Source organism: Mesoplodon bidens (assembly GCF_964165515.1).
Source record: "Mesoplodon bidens genome assembly, chromosome: 5".
Taxonomy (NCBI): domain Eukaryota; kingdom Metazoa; phylum Chordata; class Mammalia; order Artiodactyla; family Ziphiidae; genus Mesoplodon; species Mesoplodon bidens.
The window spans coordinates 61,028,998-61,048,504 of NC_138161.1; the positions used below are offsets into that span (position 1 = coordinate 61,028,998).

At 42.6% G+C, this 19,507-nt stretch overlaps 1 protein-coding gene across 1 annotated transcript in view; it reads right to left on the bottom strand.

The window, feature by feature from the left end:
* The window catches only part of DRD3 (dopamine receptor D3), a gene marked incomplete at its 3' end in the record, with an annotated part of 37,003 nt that extends 30,920 nt beyond the window's left edge, over nucleotides 1-6,083 (bottom strand). The window contains 1 exon segment of the mRNA XM_081234822.1: nucleotides 5,597-6,083. Coding sequence (XP_081090948.1) covers nucleotides 5,597-5,866 — 270 coding nt within the window. The 5' untranslated portion in view covers nucleotides 5,867-6,083.
* Nucleotides 6,084-19,507: the final 13,424 nt, after the last annotated feature.

Below are 19,507 nucleotides of genomic sequence, written 5' to 3' on the forward strand. Positions count from 1 at the left end.
AGGATGGGATTGCTGTGGGACAAAATAGGGTACTAAATAAGGATTTTTCACTTCTCTGAATCCCAATTTCCTCATCTGTGAAATGGGGTTTTTACAGATTAGTGGTTCCTACCTGTCAGTTTGTAGCAGATGGCTAGCTGGCTGCACAAATCAGCTGGGGTGGGAATGGGCCTGGGACTAAGGGCTTGTTACAATTGCTATAGACTTTCAGGACCACCCCTAGAAATTCCAGTTTGGTAGATCTGGGGTACACCCATCAGTCTGTATTTTGAACAAGCAGCTCCCTGTCATAAAGGTTTAGCTCAAAGTTTAGGTTCGTGAGAGTCATGGAGGAGCTCTTTTAAAGTGCAGACCCTGAGGCCCATGCCCACAGAGAATCCAGGTCACTGGGATGTGGCCAGAAATTTCTTGAGGTTGGATCATACTTTAGAAATGACAGCAGAAATACTCTCCAAGCCCTTCCAGCTTTCATGGTCTATGACTTCCATCAAAATCCAGACTTTGGTGAAGAGACTGTGAGAAACTCCTGCTTTTGTTTTCCAGCAGGGAGCTTTTAAATTGCTATCATCTGGGGTTTTTTGAACAATGTTAAAATTCTTCTTTAAAAAGTCTTATTTATTTATTTATTTATTTATTTATTTATTTATTTTTGCGGTACGCGGGCCTCTCACTGTTGTGGCCTCTCCCGCTGCGGAGCACAGGCTCCGGACGCGCAGGCTCAGCGGCCATGGCTCACGGGCCCAGCCGCTCCGCAGCGTGTGGGATCTTCCCAGACTGGGTCACGAACCCGTGTCCCCTGCATCGGCAGGCGGACTCTCAACCACTGCGCCACCAGGCAAGCCCAAAAGTCTTTATTTTTAATAATCAATATCATTACGAGTCCAAAGGCACCTGTCTCCCAAAACAGCACTGCTTCTTCCCGCCATCACTCACTGACCTTCGATCAGGCTCTCTATGGTGAATTTCCCTGCCTGAATCCACTTGGCACTTTTTTGCTTGTTTATATTCCCTAACCCTCAAATCTTTTCTCCAGTCCACACTGGGACCCAAGTACTCTGAGTTTAGTATTCTAAATGTTCCCCTGGTTGCCTACGCTGCCTTTCTGCCCTGATACAAGTGTATGAAACATCACAAAAGGTGCTTAACCGAGTGGAACAAAATGGAATATTGGTGCTTAGAGAGGGAGCTCCAAACAGACTGCAGCTTCTAGAGCAGGAAATTAAACACTTGAGAGGGGATCTGAGATAGAACTCTTTGGTACAGAACAGAAAAGAGTTTTCATGAAAATGCTGCAAACTGAATTACAGAGATGGCCAGGCCAGGGCCCTCTGGAATATAATTTACCCTGAGGTCACCTGCATGGCTCTTATTCTCAACTTCTCTGCTAGGCCTGAGGACTGAGGAAACTGAAGAAAGTCAGTGACTGGCCCCCGCTAGTCCCTTTTAATATATTGTCCAGGCCCAGTCTTCTGTGTACCTTCATGATGAGAATGGTACCAGCAAAGGCCACTGTGGTGCATACCTGCTGACTGTCTTCTTTCCTCTTTCCAATAGTCCTTGGATTCCACTGGGAATCCCTGAGATTCCTGAGCAGTTGATGTGTTCTATGGAAGGTACACATAACCTATGCTAAACTGACTATTCTGTTCAGTGATTAGTTCAGAGAAAATCGTGTGCCATAAGCCAGTCCCATCCAAGTACATCTTGACACTTCTACTAGAAATTCTGGGACGTGGATTTTCTCTTTTGCTGTGAATGGTGTGGTGCACACATGTGAGGTCTCTAGCTTACCCTTTGCCTGTGGATAAGGTCAGTATATGGAAGAAGACAGAGCTGAGAGAACTGTAGAGAAATGGAACTGGAGCCCTGTTCAAATTGTGCCTGCAGTCCACCCTACCACAGGACTTTAAAACTTGCTGGTATGAGAACCAATGCATTCTGTTCATTGTTTAAGTCACTCGGAGTTAAGGTTTCTTTTACTTAACAATAAAATTGTCTAAACTGAGATATTTATAGATCACACTTTTTAGTTATCGAAGCATTTTTTCAGTTGATGACAGTTGAGCCTAAATCAACCTTGTGAGGTAGGGAAAGTGTAGTTGTCACTTTCATTTTATTCATTTAACTCCACGCCTTCTGACTCCCAATTCTGAGTCTTTCTCATAGCACAACCCTGCATCAGAATAACATTCATCCCAGTGAATTTCAGCAGAAGCACAAAGTTATATGACATTTTATTGACTACATCACCCCCACATCTTCTTTTTTAATAAAACCCACATTTCACTTTTCCTTTTCTATCCTCCCTTGCATCTAAAAGTGGCCTTAGGTTCCAGGTGTAGCCAATTAGACAAATGAAGTTCCTTAGGGAGATGCTTCAAGCCACTCCAGGGAAAAGGCTTTTATTTACTTTTTCTTTTTCTGCTGTCCCCACCCATCCTACTTTTGAATATGGCCATGAAGCTTGGGGCTATGGCAGCCCTCTTGTGACTAGAATGAGGAAGTGAGTTTGCCAAGGATGATGAACAGAAAGAATGGGAGTCTGGTCCTTGATGACACCTGAAGCAGCTGAACCAATACCAACAGAACTCCTTCCTCCAGAATTCTGTTTATGTGAGAAAAGCAACTCCTATTTGTTTAAGCCACAGTGAGTCAAATTTTCCAATATTTATAGACAAAACATTCATAACTCATATATACTGGTGTCTGTCATTATGAGCCAGTTTTCCTCTGAAGGAAGGGGTCTGGCCAATGTGAGCCAATATTCCCTTCAAACAAGATGGATACATTCAAATCAAAGCAAGGGAAGCTGGGAATTTGACAGCTAATTTGGCCCCCTCATGGTGTTCTTCTCATGTTTGTTCTGTCCTCCTGGGGGCCCTCAAACCTCCAGCAGTTTCTGTGGTCAACACTGCATCGTTTCCTCTTTTCAAGGGAGCTCTGTGGTATGATCTTCTAATTACTAGACCGGCTACTCATCATTAGGACAAGTTAGTGAGAGTTACACTTTTTACTCTTCTCTGAGACACGTGAACTTATATATTCACGATCACTTTAAGAGCTCAAAGTGCTCTTTTCTCTCGTTAAAGCACCCAGTCTACTTCTGAGGTCCACAGAAAGCAGGCAGGCATTTAAGACTAAGGGAAATATACAGACTGGGGTGGGATAGGGAGACCTGATACTTTGGAATAGAGCCTCTATTATCTTAACTGCTTCTCTGTTAATGATGGCTACCTAACGTCATATTCTGTCTTTTATTGAGACAGACCCTTAGTTGACTGTTGGGGAAAGTGATGTAGAGATACTAGGCTGCAACTACTAGAGCCTTGAAGCAAGTGGGTAGGACCAAAAAGAGATCGCAAAGCCCATTTCCCAGTGGAGAGATGTCTCTGCTCCCCCAAATCTTTTTTGTATGATTTTAAACTTATGTGACCTACTCTTGATTACTGAATACCTACCTGTTATAAATAACCTGTTGGACAGAGGCCATCTTGGTTTTAATGAGGGGAAACAAGAGCTCCACCAGAGCTCTTCTCACAGGGGAAAACCCATAGATACAACCTGCAGAGAGTCCACTAAGGCCTTTGGCAAGATTTTATGCTGGCCCTCTGTTGCTCAGTTGCTCCTCTCTGCTCAGCAGTAGAGTGGGCGTACCACCCATACTGGCAGGTGTGGCTAGAAGGGGATGCCAGGGGTATCTAGTGTGAGAAGGTCACAATGTCCACCTCCTATACCCGTAGCTACAGAGGTTTTCCAATATAATCCCTTCAGAGTCCTGGAAGCAATCACAAATGGACAGCCAATGAGTGCCCTGAGTGCACAGACACCAAAAGCCTGGTTTTATTTCAGAGGCAATTAAAATGCTTATCAGAGTGAAGGTTCTCTTCCTGCCTTTCTTTCTGACATTCATCCTTCTGGCAGACTTAAGAATCCTTGTAACATATAGGGATGGACAGAAACACTTTTGAGGAGGGTGTGGTGATGTTCTGAATCATTGACTAATCCATCCACACTGGGTTGTAGCACCTAAAGTCTGCCTCACTCTTGAACAGAAATATCATATACTACTAACTACTTTTCAGTATCATCATTAAAAAATAAAATAAAAGTAAATAGTTCATTGTAACAATAGATGTAGCTGCAGATGGTATAAGTAGAAATGGCCCATCTAATGCATACATTGCAGACCAGATTCATTTAATCATTCATACATCAAATATTTATTTAGTACATATTATGTGCCAGGTAGTATGTTCGGACTACAGGGAAAAAAAGAACAAAGACATAGCTTCTGACTTCAAGGATGTCTCGGCCTAATTGGGTTGACAGAAAAGTCGAGATAATTACAAGACCTTTTAACATCAGGATAATCCTAACTGGGAAACATTAATGCATATTTTTTTCTCTGAGTATTCCCTTAGCCTTTAAATCTATCCCAATCAGCCTAGTTGTTTTTATTCTTTTCCCTTCCTTTTCTATCTCCTTGATTTCTTTCCTTAATGTCTCCCCATTGAGATCATAAGTCTAATTTTAGTTCCCAGTCATTCTTTAATATGGTTGCTTGCCTAAGCAGTCTATGTTCGAGGTTTTTGTTCTCCTGTGATATGTCATACTTAATTAACTGTCATCTTCACTATTAATATTAACTGAGATATTAATTTGATGAATTTTAATTTCTCTTAATCATGGCATCATTTTGAGCTTTCATTGGATACCTTTTTAGAATGATACACAGTGCAGAGGAGAAATATTAATAGGATATTAAGGGTTTAAAAAAACCTCTTTAGTAATTGCATGTTTTCCTGGTAGGAATATCTGTTTCTTGAACAGGTGTAGGCACCCTGATTTCCTTGTTAGCAAATGGATGTTTTGTCTTGATCACCTCCTGACTCTGTTTTGCACTTTCAGATGAAAATACTTTCACATTTAAGAAATGTTTCTCTCCGGCAGAATTCTCCAGGGTCTGCTGCATTATCTAACTGGTGAGGGAGGCACCAAAAATATAAATTTGATCTTTTCCTTTGGAAGCAGAGTCTGTGGAGAGCTGGTACCCAGGAGGAAAATGCTGAGTCCGAGGGCAACTGAACCATCAGAAGTCTGATCTATCTGCAGACTGTTCTTGCTCTCTTTTCCTCTCATTCAGTTAAAAAAGAAATTTTTTTTTAAAAATTAATTCCTCTGCCCCTACATGCCTCCTGCACATCGCCACCCCTATATACATTGCAACACTGATGAGGATGGCCACTGGACTGCTCCCACCCCACCCCCTGTGTCTTCGCAACATGACGGGCACAGAGAGTAAGCCTAGTGCATTTCTAGGACAAGTCCCGTCACTCAAGTCCAGTCACCTGGATGCTGGAGGCCTGGGGAGAGAATCATTCCCAGCTCCCTGGTTCTGACATGGGCAAATGATGCTGGAAAAATGCTGCTCTCAGGAACTTCAAGTCCCTTGTGAAAGGGAGAATGACAGGAGCTCTCCTTCCCTCCCTAGACCCTGGATCATGGCAGGGAGCATTCTGACCCCAGATGCCAGGACCTCACAGAAGACAAAGACAAGCACGGTCACATGGGCAGCTTGCACTTGCGACCTACTCACCTCCAGGTACACCACCCAGGGCATCACCAAGGTGGCCACCAGCAGGTCTGCCACGGCCAGGCTCACCACCAGATAGTTGGTGGTGGTCTGCAGGGCCCGTTCCTTCAGCACGGCCACACACACCAGACCATTTCCGAAGATGATGGCCAGGATGAGCACGCAGTAGGAGAGGGCGTAGTAGGCATGTGGGCGGGCCCGGCTGGCCCCGGTGGAGTTCTCTGCCGCACACGTGGTGTTGATGTGGCCCCCCAGCTGGCTGAGAGGCGCCATAGCCCGGAGGGAGAGGAGGGACCCCGACACGTTTACTGGGAGGAGATAGAAAACAATGTCGGTCAAGTCAGACTCTTTGGAGCTTGGCTGCTTTGGGTACTTTTTTTTTTTTTGCGGTACGCCAGCCTCTCACTGTTGAGGCCTCTCCCGTTGCGGAGCACAGGCTCCGGACGCACAGGCTCAGCGGCCGTGGCTCACGGGCCCAGCTGCTCTGCGGCATGTGGGATCCTCCCGGACCGGGGCACGAACCCGTGTCCCCTGAATCGGCAGGCGGACTCTCAACCACTGTGCCACCAGGGAAGCCCTGGGTACACTTTTTGATTTTTTGATTCGATAAATATTTTGTTGAGCACTTTCTATATGCTGGGCACTATTCTAAGCCCTGGATATACAGCAATGAAAAAAATAGATAAAAATCCCTGCCCTCATGAAGCCTCCATTCCAGAGAGGACAGTAATAAACAAGATAAATCCAAGATGTGGTATGTTCGATGATGACATGTATTTTGGAGAACAAACAATTAGGGAAGGGGGTGAGGACAGGGTGAGGATGGCGTGTGTGTGAGTACTTGGGTAAGCAGGAAGCCCTCATGGAGATGCTGACAGTTGAGTCACGACCTGGAGGACCTGAGGAAGCCCACTGTGCTGATAGCCGAGCAGGAGGAATGGTAGGTACAAAGACAGGGCAGCTGGCAGGTGGAAGGGACAGCAGGGAGGCCAGTGGAAAGAGCCAGGTGAGGCAGGGGCAGAGTGGAAGGGTGTGAGGTTGAGAGGTCGTGCTGGGCCATTGAAAGAACCGTGCTTGGACTCTGAGTGAGATGGGGAGCTGTTGCAGGATTAGAATCCCAGCTCTACCACTTCCGAACTCTGGGGTCTTGGGCACGTAACTTCACCTCTCTGAGCTTCAGTTTCCTCCTCTGTAAAATGGGGGAAATAATGGAACTCGTCCCACAGGGATTTTGTGAAGATTAAATGAGCTATTACATAGGGAAGACATTGACAGCCATGCCCGACACCTAGAAAGCTATGCAAGTCTTAGCTCTTTTTCTCTGATTGGTCTGTTTCTCTTAGCTTCCCAGCCCCTCTCCTTGTCTCCTCCCTCCCTGTCTCTCTTGCCCGCAGTTGCCTTTCCCATGCCTCCCTTCACTTCCTTCAATCTCCCATTCTTTCTCTTGGGTCTTATGGAGCAGGACATGGTGGGTTTGGGAGACTGGGCTGTGGGAGAAAATCTCAAGAATAATGGGGTTTAGAGGCAGTGCAGTGATTTTTATATTTAGGGAAAATCCATGTACCGAATTTTATTTGAAACCTCCTAATTTTTTTTTTTTTTTGGCTGCACCATGTGGCTTGTGGGATCTTAGTTCCCGACCAGGGATTGAACCCAGGCCATGGCAGTGAAAGCGCCAGTCCTAACCACTGGACCACCAGGGAATTCCTGAAACCTCCTAATTTTTAAAGACTCATTACTAATTTAAAAAATATTTAAGCCTTATGAAGTCTCCCGTCCCCCTCCACCCCAAAATCCCACATCCATGGGCCAATGACCCATGCATCAGCAGTTTCCAATCTCTGACCTAGTCCAATGCCCTCACTGTTCAAACGGGGAACTTGAGACCCAGAGGGATGATTAACAAATCTTAAGTCACAGCTTCTTAGCGGCAGAACTGGCATATGCAGACCTTCCAACGCGCCCCCTTGACACCTGAAAGCCATAGCAACTGTCACATCACTAGCCCACTGGGAAAACCAATCCTCCAACCGTGGGGACTTTGGACATAGCGTGGGAAAGGCAACAGAGCCCATTGGTTGCCCCCATGGCACCAACCTGTTGGGGCCAGAAGAGACTCTGGGCTCTTAAAGCCAGGTTTGCGCATGTCTGTGGGGGACAAAAGTCATTGTGTCCTGAAGAAAAATATGGAAATGACTTTGTGCCAAGGGTAGCAGTGCACCAAAGCCACATGCTGGGGGAAGCACAAGGCTTATAGCCTATGGTATGACCCTGAGACTTGGGTAAGAGTGACTCCTGCCCTGGGCGCTGTGCTTCCGAGGGCTCCACATTGGACCCCATCTGGTCATATCCTTCCTAGAGGATGAGGTCATGCTCTCCCATGGCACCAAGGAGCAGATCCCTCAAGAGCCTACACTCCCATGCTAGACCGTACTCTTGGTACCAAGATCTCAGGATTCTCTGCCCAGACTGCTTGGAGCCTATTTCTAGGGCAGCACCAGCCGCATTTTGGATCTGTCACCCTGAAGGAAGACTGTGGCATGTATGTGTGGGACCCATGGGCTCCAGGGGTAGCTGTTTGGGGGAGCTCAGATGAATAGCTTGGATGTAGCCCGAGGTGTGGAGAGAAAAGGACCGAGTCCCTGGGACAAGATGTCGGGTGGGGCAGCCTCTCCTGCCATCTCACATTTTGTATGGAACTCTTAAGGCCCAGGAACCCGAAATTCAAATCTGGCCTTCCAGATTGTTAAGAAGGTGCCTTTATCAAGGCAGAAGGAGTAAACATTTCATTCAATGGTGTTTGTTAATTATAACTAAAATATTTAGACATGGAGTATATGGGCCTCCATGGGGACTCTTGCTCTAGGCTGTGGCTGAGGTAGAGGCTGGCTTGGTGGCCAGGATTTGCTCTCAATTCTGCTAACTGCTGCTCTCCTTTGATTAGGAGATTGGCGTAATCCTGGCTGTCATTTCGTATGCCATTTTGAATGTTTCAGCCTGGAATGTGAAAGTGTTAAAATGAACAAATAATTGTAAGGGGCGAGTGATTTGGAATGCATTCAGAGAATTGTTTAAAAAAATTGTTCTTTATCTTGGCACACTGTTTGCACTAAATATATTTTAAAGCATAATAATAATTTTTGATAATAATTATAATTTTCTCATTATTCAGAGAAGGGCAGCCACTACCCTGGAGATAGCACTGTTGCTGCCAAGAGCTTCTGGAAAAATACAAAGCTTTCTGATTGTTCAAGGATATTTTCACCTTCGAGGCAGGCTCAGGCCCAGAACGCCTTTCCTTCTGCACCTGGGCCACGTTGGAAATCAATGGCCAGAAATCACTCTTTCCTAGGGTCTGTAGTTGGCTCATGATGTCTTAGCCTCATCTTCCCTGTCAGGTAGGAGGGAGGCATAAAACCTTGGGATATTTGTGACCATCTTGCTGGACATTTTACTCTGCCGAGGTTTGACAGCTACTTAAAAACAGTACAGCTAAGTGTCAATGACTAACTATATGAAGGGAAACCCTCAACTCTGAAAATCAATTCTGAGCCTGACGTTGGACTCACCATTGCATGAGTTTCTGATTTACTTATTTTTTGCATTGCACTGTCTCTGCTCTTAGATTCTTTAGAGCAGCAGGTGGGGGTAAGCCTTGGTTGCCCAGGCAGTTCCTGATGAGTTGTGGGTGTGGGAGATGAAAGCAGAACATGAGTGAGATGCTAGATTACTCCCCACTTTTCAGCTTCATTGTTTCAACTTCCTCCCTCCTTAGATTAAAAAAAATTTTTTTTTAAACCAGCATTGCTTATATAACACAGCACTGGGCTGGGTTTTCTCCTTTCTTTCTCCTTTTGATAGATATGCTATCAGATAGTCAACTGGTCTCAGGTAGGAGAAGTAAAGAGCCTGGAGAATTCATTAACTTGATAATCACTCTCTAAGTGATTCATAATGATAGCCTGGTTTCCTCATCAGCAAAATGAGGATAATCATACCCAACTATAGGGTTATTGTGCAGTCAAATAAAATTATATACGTAAAGTCTTGGCACTGTTGACAACTGGGGCTGGATAATTCTTTCTTGGGGCAGGGGGTGCTGTCATCTGCATTGTAGGATTTTTAGCAACATCCCTGACATCTATTCACTAGATGCCAGTAGCACTTCCCCTCGCCCCAGCTGTGACAGTGAAAAAAGTCTCCGGCATTGTCAAATGTCCCTTGTGGGGCAAAATTGCTCTCCCCGTTGAGATTCATGGCTCTAACATAATGTCTAGTGCGTTGCACTTAAAATATTGTAGCTTTTATTGTTTAAGGGCAAGTGGGAATAGGTGCATGGGTCAAATAAACTACAATTGCAGAGTGTCTAATGGACTTGGAAATTAGGAGATGACTGATGACCTCAGCAAAGAGCGTTAGTTAAGAGTGGATGGAAGTGAGAAAGTGGAGAAGGCAAGGACTAGAAGATTATTGCTGGTCTTACTCTTTTAAGAATCATTATATATAATACTACTTACAAATTTTAATGAGCCTTTGAATTTCTTACACAGTCTTTATAGTTTATTCTAGCATCTCTCAGAGTGAATGCATAATCTACTTTAAAAAGCAGGGGGACAGAGCCTGGTCAGGCCCCCATCAGCTATGACATACATCCTGATTTGATGATATTCAGTCCCTCAGTGTGGAACCACAGTCTGCCTGGAACATCTATCTGTAGGTTGTCTCGTTTGGGCTCCTGGTTCCATACCAGGCTCCCATTGAGTTTGTTAAGAAGTTATTTATTAAGATATACAGGGCTTTAATTGTTTGTTCTCTTTCCTCAAGGCTATCAAGTTAAGCAAAAAACAAACAAGAAAAGCAAAAACATCTTGAGTTCTCAACCTCCTTCTGAAGACAATATTCACTACCACTTCTGGCTGCTACTGTGTGCCGGGCACTAGTACCGTACAGATATTACCTCGTTTTAATATTTATAGTAACCCTGAAGGTGGATATTCATATCTCCCTTTTATAGGTTAAAAAATTGAGACTCGGTAACTTTCTTAAGATTACACAATGTGTAGGGGGCTACGTTGAGCCCAGCTTTCATCTTGTGTTTCCCTAAATCCAAAACCTGTGACATTTAATGTGTCTGTGCTGGGGGTGGAAGGCGATGTGGGCAGTCATTTCCAGATAGAAATGGTTTTTCCTAAACCCAGAACAAAACGCCCTGATAGCAGGGTCACAAGACCAACTACTTATATCATAGATCTCTGTCTTTTGCCATCTCTAAACTTTCACTCAGTTACATCCTGATCTCTAGTCTCCAGAGCTTTTCTGGCTTGGGGCTTCAATGCAAACTTGCTACATTGCCTGAAAAAATTAATAATTATAACTAACATTTTATAAGCATTATCTTATTTAAACCTCACAACAACCTGATGAAGGAAATAGGTGCTATTATTATCCCCATTTTTGCAGTTGAAGAAAGTAAGTAACAGAAAGGTTAAGTATCTTGCTGAGGGCATACACCAGTAATTATGGAGCTGATTCAACTCAAGATCTGTCTGTTTCCAGAGCTCCATGTTCTTAACTTCCTCATTATTCAGGTGAAGGAGCAAACCTGAAATGGCGGCTAATTTTAAAACCTCGCCTTTTCAGAGCACCTTGTGCACATGACCTGACCAAACTCAGTGAAGTCAATGCAGGTGCACACTGCACATAGAAACAGTGGGAGTTACATTGTCATTATTATTAGAGGTAGTCTTTAGCATTTCTATGGCACTTTATTCTTGAAAATTGCTGTTAGTTTATTTTCCTACTGAAAATTCACGAGTGCTTTGAAATACATAGCCTATTTATGTATTTGGGCACATCTACATTGTTGGTAAATGTACAGAGAAAAATCATATCTGGTTACTGAGATCCAGTAGCTAAGGTAATATAGTTTTGCTTCATTAAACTTTCCCAGTAAAGCAGAGCATCCCTACTTTCCATCACACATTCTAATGTCTGAGCATCCTACCATTCTATTCAGAGATAAAATGGGGGAACTCAATGGATTAGTCAATCAATCAATAAACAAATGCTAATTGATGACAAACTTCAATACATTAGAAATTGAATTTAGGATTTGGTAAACTCTACTTTATATTTGTTTAAATTCATATTCCATGATAAGCAGGCTTCTGTATAGATTCTTTAATATGAGGCATATATTCGAATACTGTCAGTGTTTTCTATGCTCAACATCCCTGCACACTGCTAGCCAAGCAGACCCTTGAAAATGTTCAACTATAAATAAACATGTGTCTGAGTAAGAATCTTTCTCATATGGTATCTGCTTCTCTTTGGCTACAAGAGATCCAGTGCTATGTCAAGCAGCGATTCTTCACTCCTACCCATGGACAGACGTTTTACTGACCTTTTAGTGTCAGTAAGCAAAGGGCTTCACCTGTAAAGTGCAAACAGCATGCAGAATGTGTTTAGAAATGAATGTTTGTGCATTCATTTTGATAGTATTTGATTAAACTAAAGGCATGAACTGGAAAAATGACTAATTGCAACAACTTCCGTTGACCCAGTAAGCTACAGTAAGTAATGAAAGTCCTACAATTAAACAACAACAATACCCTCAAAATCACACGTCATCAGTAAAGAAAATATACACAATTATCATCTCAAGTACTGCATATCTCTGTTGGGAATAATTGGATTCTGACTTGGAAACAGCCTGACTTAAAATAGACCATTGAAAACAGTGCCTCTCCAAACCCTCAGCCCTGGATTACCAGGGTGCTGAATTGGGGAATTTAAAATAACAGACCCTTCCAATTAAGTAAAACCCTTAAGAGGAAAACAATCAACTTCCATAAAAATCTCAGGAATAGTAACATCTTTTTATTTTCCATCTTTTAATTCTGCCTTGATATAGCTTCTAGAGCCCATGAAGATCTAATTTGGGGGGAAAAAAAGAGAAAGAGAACAGGTTTCTACTGCCCAAAAAATGAGAAGAAATGAAAACAGTTTCCTCAGGGGTTCAGGTTTTTAAATAAGAGAGGGTACAGAGTTTTAATGCATGTTCTCAGAGAACCACAGAACCCCAAACTGCTTAAATAACCTCTCAGGAAAACACTGTGTATTAAACTAGAAACGAAAAGAAAAACTACTTACCCTGAAAATTTCTTCTGATTTCTGGAGACTGTGGGGTTTAGCACCTCAGCTCCTGCAGCCATTTACTAACAGCAGACATGCCCAATCAAAGCAAACTTTGCCTTTCCCAGGACACAGAAACTGTGGAAATGAACAGAAAGAAAATCACCCATTTTTGCCTCTCAGGTGAAATCACTTGTGTGCTTCTCTTCCAGCTTCCCTATTAGACCTTACTGCATGTTTCATAGCTGCTTTCGAATGCATCATTTTCTCTAGAGAATTTGGGAGGGACCCTAAACTGAACGTTGCTTGGGTCAGCCCTTCAGAAGCTCTGTCCCTGGTGCTGAAAAAGAGGTGTAGCAGGATCCGTTTTCCACCTCTCTCTTCTCTTTTCCCTCTGTGCCTCTATGTGCTTTGTGCTATGCTTTTTAGTACATGTGTATTTTCCCCTCAGTGCTCTTTTGAATCTCAGTTTTCCCACTGTCTTTACTTCTATGCTTTAATTTATCTTGAATAATTCTCACCTTCCTCAGTTTAATTGTCATTCCAGCTTTTGGTGGGTGTAAAGATGATTGGTTCAGAAGAATGAGCAGATCAACAAATTGATACCACAAGTGGTTAATAGAAATCAGTACACTTTAAAACACAATTGACAGAATAATTGAACTTGGAGGTGTAAGCCTGTCTTTGAAAAGAAGGTTAAAGGAAATATATTACAGCAGAAGCAAAACTGAGGCATGAAGTATAACTGGTGATAAAGTTGAAATAAGTTTAATACTGTGAGAACTGTTAAATGTTTATTTAGTGGCACTCTTTGTTTTCAGAGAACTTTACAATAACCTTTGCCAATTCATGCTTACTGCTCGTCTGAGGTATATGTGAGTAATTTTTTAAAACTCCACTTTAGAACTGGCTAAAGGGAGATGCAATGAAGGGTAGTCAGTGAAAGTCCGTTTCTGAAGCAGCACTAGAACTTAAACAATCTTAATTCATTGTCACCTGTTCATGTAACATTTAACCATGGAATCCTAACTCTTCCCTACTTTCTTGTTTTCGATTTCTTTTCCTTCCTTCAGAAAGGGTGGTAATTCTTTGACTACTTCCTCTGCCAACAGTGGATATGTTTGGCAGCTGCAGTCCAGACTGTCATGGGAAGCTAGTCCCAGTTCAACTATGATAGAGACCTCTGCTGGCTGAGAAAGGCAGCAACAACAAGGTCTAAATATTGCTATTAATAACAGCCATCATTTATTGAGCATGTACTAGTAGCCAGTCATTTTAATGCATTCTCTCTTTTAATCCTTTCAACAACCCTAAAAGGTAGGTACTGTTTTTCCATTCCTAGTTTATAAATAGGGAAATTGAGGCTTAGAGAGGTTAAAATAATTTCTGAAGGTCACACGGCTAACAAGTAGTAGAGCCAGGATTTAGATCTGACATCAGTTAATTCTGGAGCATGTTCTCTTCACTACTATGCTACAATTCTTCCAAAGATGGAAAATTTAGATTTCCCAGGAGGCTGACAATATGTCATAGAGAATAATAATTATGATGACAAAAATGATGATATCAATGATACAATATTGCTATGGTGACTTATAGTTTATAAGGCATTTTCTAATTCATGCTCCCATCTGCATCTTACATAAATCCTCATGATGCCCATTTTTACAGAGGCTGTTATGGATTGAATTGTATCCTCCCCAAATCCATAATCTCAGAATGTGACTATATTTGGAAATAAGGTCTTTAAAGAGGTGATTAAGTAAAAATGAGGCCAGGGCTTCCCTGGTGGCGCAGTGGTTGGGAGTCTGCCTGCCGATGCAGGGGACACGGGTTCATGCCCCGGTCCGGGAGGATCCCACATGCCGCGGAGCGGCTGGGCCCGTGAGCCATGGCCGCTGGGCTTGCACGTCTGGAGCCTGTGCTCCGCAACGGGAGAGGCCACAACAGTGAGAGGCCTGCGTACCACAAAAAAAAAAAAAAAAAAAAAATGAGACCATTACAGTGTGCCCTAATACAATCTGACTGGTGTCCTTATAAGAAGAGGGAGAGACACCAGGGAGACACACACAGAGAAAAGGCCACATGAGAACACAACAAGAAGGCAGCCCTCTGCAAGCCAAGAAGAGAGTCCTCAGGAGAAACCAAACCTGTCAACAAGTTGATCTTGGACTTCTAGCCCCCAGAAGTGTGGGAAAATTAATTTATGTTGTTTAAGCCATCCAAACTGTACTATTTTGTTACATAAACCCTAGCAAACTAATACAGAAGTTTAGGGAGGTTAGGTGCCATATCCAAGGTTGCTCATGATTTATGGGGCATAAATATATCGAATATGCCCTAAAACTGGAATTTCCAGCTTGAGTGTAAACCCCTAGGCTCTTCTTCCCTTGGATTTGGGGACCAAGAGAATATGCACTGTCAAGGTTTGGCATGTCTGATATGTAACAGCAGAGAATGTACGAGTAGAATTTAGCAGAATCCTATTAAGGGGCTCAGGGTCTTATTGCTCATTTTCAGCATCATGGTTCCACTTTGAGTACCCTGTTTATTTTCTTTAGCGTTTGATGATATAATATCTGATGATAATGCTGCCCTGATAATGCACGAATGTAGCAGGAAAGGTCACATTTCTAAACTTTCTGTGTTGAGAGTACATGGTGTATCCTCACAGAGCAGCTATAAATGTTGCTGGCAGAATTTTCCTCAGCATTTTTGTAATGTCTTTCTTTGGCAAATTTCAAAGGAAGATAAAGAGGGAAATTAACCGACATCCCCAAAGTCACACATCTGGGCAGTCAACTCAGTCTTGACTCAACTGCCTCTCTAGTAGATTCCCTGACTGCCTTAGGGAACAGAAAGTGGGTGGTGAATAAGGGGGTCCTTTCTCTCAGGACTTCAATGTAGATGACAGTCAGCAATTGCTCCTTTTAATCTGGCACTTCCCATTCATACAACACTGAACAACTTTCAATCTTTTAAGTAAACAGAACTCTTATTCGTGATTGGCATTGAAGATTTGGAGACCTGCCTTCTGGGAAGGACTCCAGGATGCCTACAAAACCGATATGCTTGGGCAGAAATCAAGAAAAATATAGATCATTCTCATTTTCCTTCCAGGAACCTGTCTCAGTAGCATGACTGGAACCTCTTATGTTCCAGTCAACAGTGCTTCATCAGGGAAGTCTTCCTATTTTGAACCTGAACTGGGAGGTTTAGAGCAAGAGTTAAGAGGTGGTGGGTGTCTGATACATAGGCATGCTCAGTGGTTTTGTTTGAAAGGGAATTGGTGTGAAGTCTGTGGTAGAAATATTCCCCTCTAGTCTTTGAAATGCTGCTCTAGGGTAGTGGTTCTTGGGTTTCATCACAGAAAGCTGGCCTTCAGTACCAACCATTGAGTGTAACATGACTTTCTCACATCACTTTAAGCCGCCACAGAGCTCACACTCAACAGGACAGTGTGGAGACCGAATGAGGCAGGGTAGGGAGCCAATTTTCAGGGCTCTCACTGTTGTGGCCTCTCCCGTTGCGGAGCACAGGCTCCGGACACGCAGGCTCAGCGACCATGGCTCACAGGCCCAGCCGCTCTGCGGCATGTGGGATCTTCCCGGACCGGGGCATGAACCCATGTCCCCTGCATCGGCAGGCAGGCTCTCAACCACTGCGCCACCAGGGAAGCACGACATTTTTTTTTTTTTTTTTTTTACATCTTATTGTAGTATAATTGCTTTACAATGTTGTGTTAGTTTTTTTCTGTACAACAAAGTGAATCAGCTATATGTATACATGTATCCCCATATCTCCTCCTTCTTGTGTCTCCCTCCCACCCTCCTTATCTTGCCCCTCTAGGTTGTCACAAAGCATCACAAGGCTGATCTCCCTGTGCTATGCGGCTGCTTCCCACTAGCTATCTATTTTACATTTGGTGGTGTATATATGTCAGTGTTACTCTCTCACTTCGCATGACGATATTAAATTACATAAATACCATCAGAGAATAGCCTTTTGGTATGTTTTTCACTAGAATCAGACCTCAAGTTGTAGAGTGCAAAGGTAATTTGGCAAATGCAGTAAGTGGGCCAAGTAGTATGATAGCATCTTCCTAATCCCAGCCCCCATTCCTCACCAATGACACGGTGGTCTTACCATAGATGAGAAAGACCTAGGTTTTATGTTTGAATTCACTCTGCTGCTGTAATAAACGTATGAAAGAGAAAAATAGGTCAATTCATTTTTTATTGTCTAGTACTGGGCTCGAATCTTTCTTCTTTTTTACTAGAGAATGTCACCAAGTTACAGTGGAAGATTCCCAACCAATCAGATCAGTACCCACTCCACTCTTTTACAGGTAGCAGAGTAAGAGTAGGGAAGGAAATAAATAAGTGATATCTGTTTTCATATTTATATCAACTTTTCTGTGTGCTTGCATCTATCTTACTTCCTTTTTATACTTTCATCTTCACGTTTCCTCCTATGTTCTTCCTGTTTTTTCCTACTCTACATCAGATAATCTTTTATTCTTTTACCTTTTTCTCATTTTCTCCCCCAATATTCTATTTCTTTTCTTCTTCCCCAAATTACATATAAAAGGGAATGGGGATGGGATGGAATTAGAGAAATTTGTATCTTAATTAATTTATCATTTGTTCAAAAAGGACTTTGGGTTGTTGAATGTGGCAGATTGTATCTTCCAAAGATGACCACAATTACATCTCCTATCTTTCATGCTCTTCTAGAACCTTGCCACTACACCATCAAGAGTAGAGTCTATGTCTCTCCTTGAACCTCGTAGGCCCTTGTAACTCCCTCGACTAATAGAGTATGGCAGAAGTGATGCTATGTGATTTCTGAGGTCAGGCCATAAAAATGCCACATACTTCCATTTTGTTCTTTTGGGACACTTGTTCTTGGAACTCAGTCTCCATGCTTTGAAAAAGCCCAAGCAACCCCTGAAGGGATCCACATGGAGAGAAACCAAGACAGTTTGCCCCACAGCCCTGGGTGAGCTTCCAGCTGAAAGCCAGCATCAACTTGCCAGCCCTAAGAGTAAGTCATTTTGTAAGTGGCTCCTCCAATCTCCAATTGAGCTGTCCCAGTTGATGCCATGTGGAACAGAGACAAGCTGTCTCTGCAAAGCTCTGCCCAGATTTCAGATTCATTAGCACAATAAATGTTTGGTACTGTTTTAAGCAAATAATTTTATTGTATAGCAATAGGTAATACACTTAGATTCAATCTTTCTAGAACTTGTCACATTTAGTGTTCAGAAGAGCACATCTCAAATTCTGTCAAATCCCATTCTGAAGCAATTGCCATTTAATTATTTAGTGTGTTTTGTTTGAATCTCAGATGCTGCTTATGTAACTGATTTTATAAAACTGTGTTACTCAAAGTATGGGCCATGGACCAGAAGCAGCAACAACAGTTTCGCTTTGGAAGTTGTTAGAAATGGAGAATCTTGGGTACCACCCCAGACTTGCTGAGTCTAGAATCTGCATCTTAACAAGATGCCCAGGTTATTCATTAAAGTTTGAGAAGCACTAGTGTAAAGAAAAAGCCTGTAAAAGAGATGAAGTTACAGACACGACATGAAAAATTTATTATTTATTTTCCATTTGTTTTTACTGCTCCCCTGGAAATCAGGAGGCTGTATGTGTGTGGGATGAGAGATGAGGGAGAAGTACGAGAAATGTTATGACAGAGGTGGAGATGGCTAAGAAAGCAAGGATCTGGGAGCCCAAAAGAGACCTAGAAGCTCTAGACTGGGTGAGGCACGTTTCAACTGTTTTACATTAAGGGGTGAGGGACAATAGGGGGAATAAGATGGAGGGATAGTAGAGGTTCTTTAACTTTTTCATAGTTGACAACATTCTATTATGGAATAGGTTGTGCTTTTTTTTTTTTGGCAAATCCCTAAATATAGATGAAAAATATATGTTTATTTTGTAAAAAAAAAAAAAAAAGTTTTAAACACTTTAGGATTCCCCAGGAGGAAATGTTCTCTCAGATTAAAAATAGACTATTATTATTGTTGCCATAAATTGAGGCTTGAGTAAGCCTCTCTTGGGTAAGTGCCTTTATAATAGTTTGATCCCTGCCCTAGAGCACAAAGGAGCTCCTTTATCTTCATACCTGACTTTTCAAGATTCTCAGCATGTATAAGGCATATCTGCAGTCCATTCTCTGTGGGTTACATTTTCTAATCCTCAAAAGTTCAGTTCTCCCCAGCAGACAAGAGTTGTAGAACTTGTATGTTAATGACAATGATCTTGCATTCAGTGGTAGCTTTTGTCCCCTCCACAGCCCCTTTGCAAGCTTGTCATTGATGTCCAGATATCCTACTGCACTGCCCTGATTGAAATACAGTCACTCCCAGAGTAAAGAAAAATGACAGATTATTACAAAGTAGCTGGTTTGAAAAAGGACAAATACAAACATCCAAACAAGGGTATTTGGTGTCACTAGAACTCTTGGAGGAATTTATAAAAACTCAGATTTATTGGGCTGACATTCCTATTCCCAGAAATGCTCATTTCCTCCTCTTTCTTATCTTATTTTCCCTTAAGAGAGGATTCCTTTCTCACACTGGTTTCAATGCTCCTATGGTTTAAAGATGCCATATTAAAGTACTGATTGTCATCAGTTCCTGGTCATATTAGGGTGCTTAGAAGAACCATAACTGGTAGTTCAGGCACAAGAATTGTGCTTATATCCATCCTGATCACACCCCTGAAATGAGACACCAGAGAATTTCAATTTAGTCATGCTGCCTATGCCTTA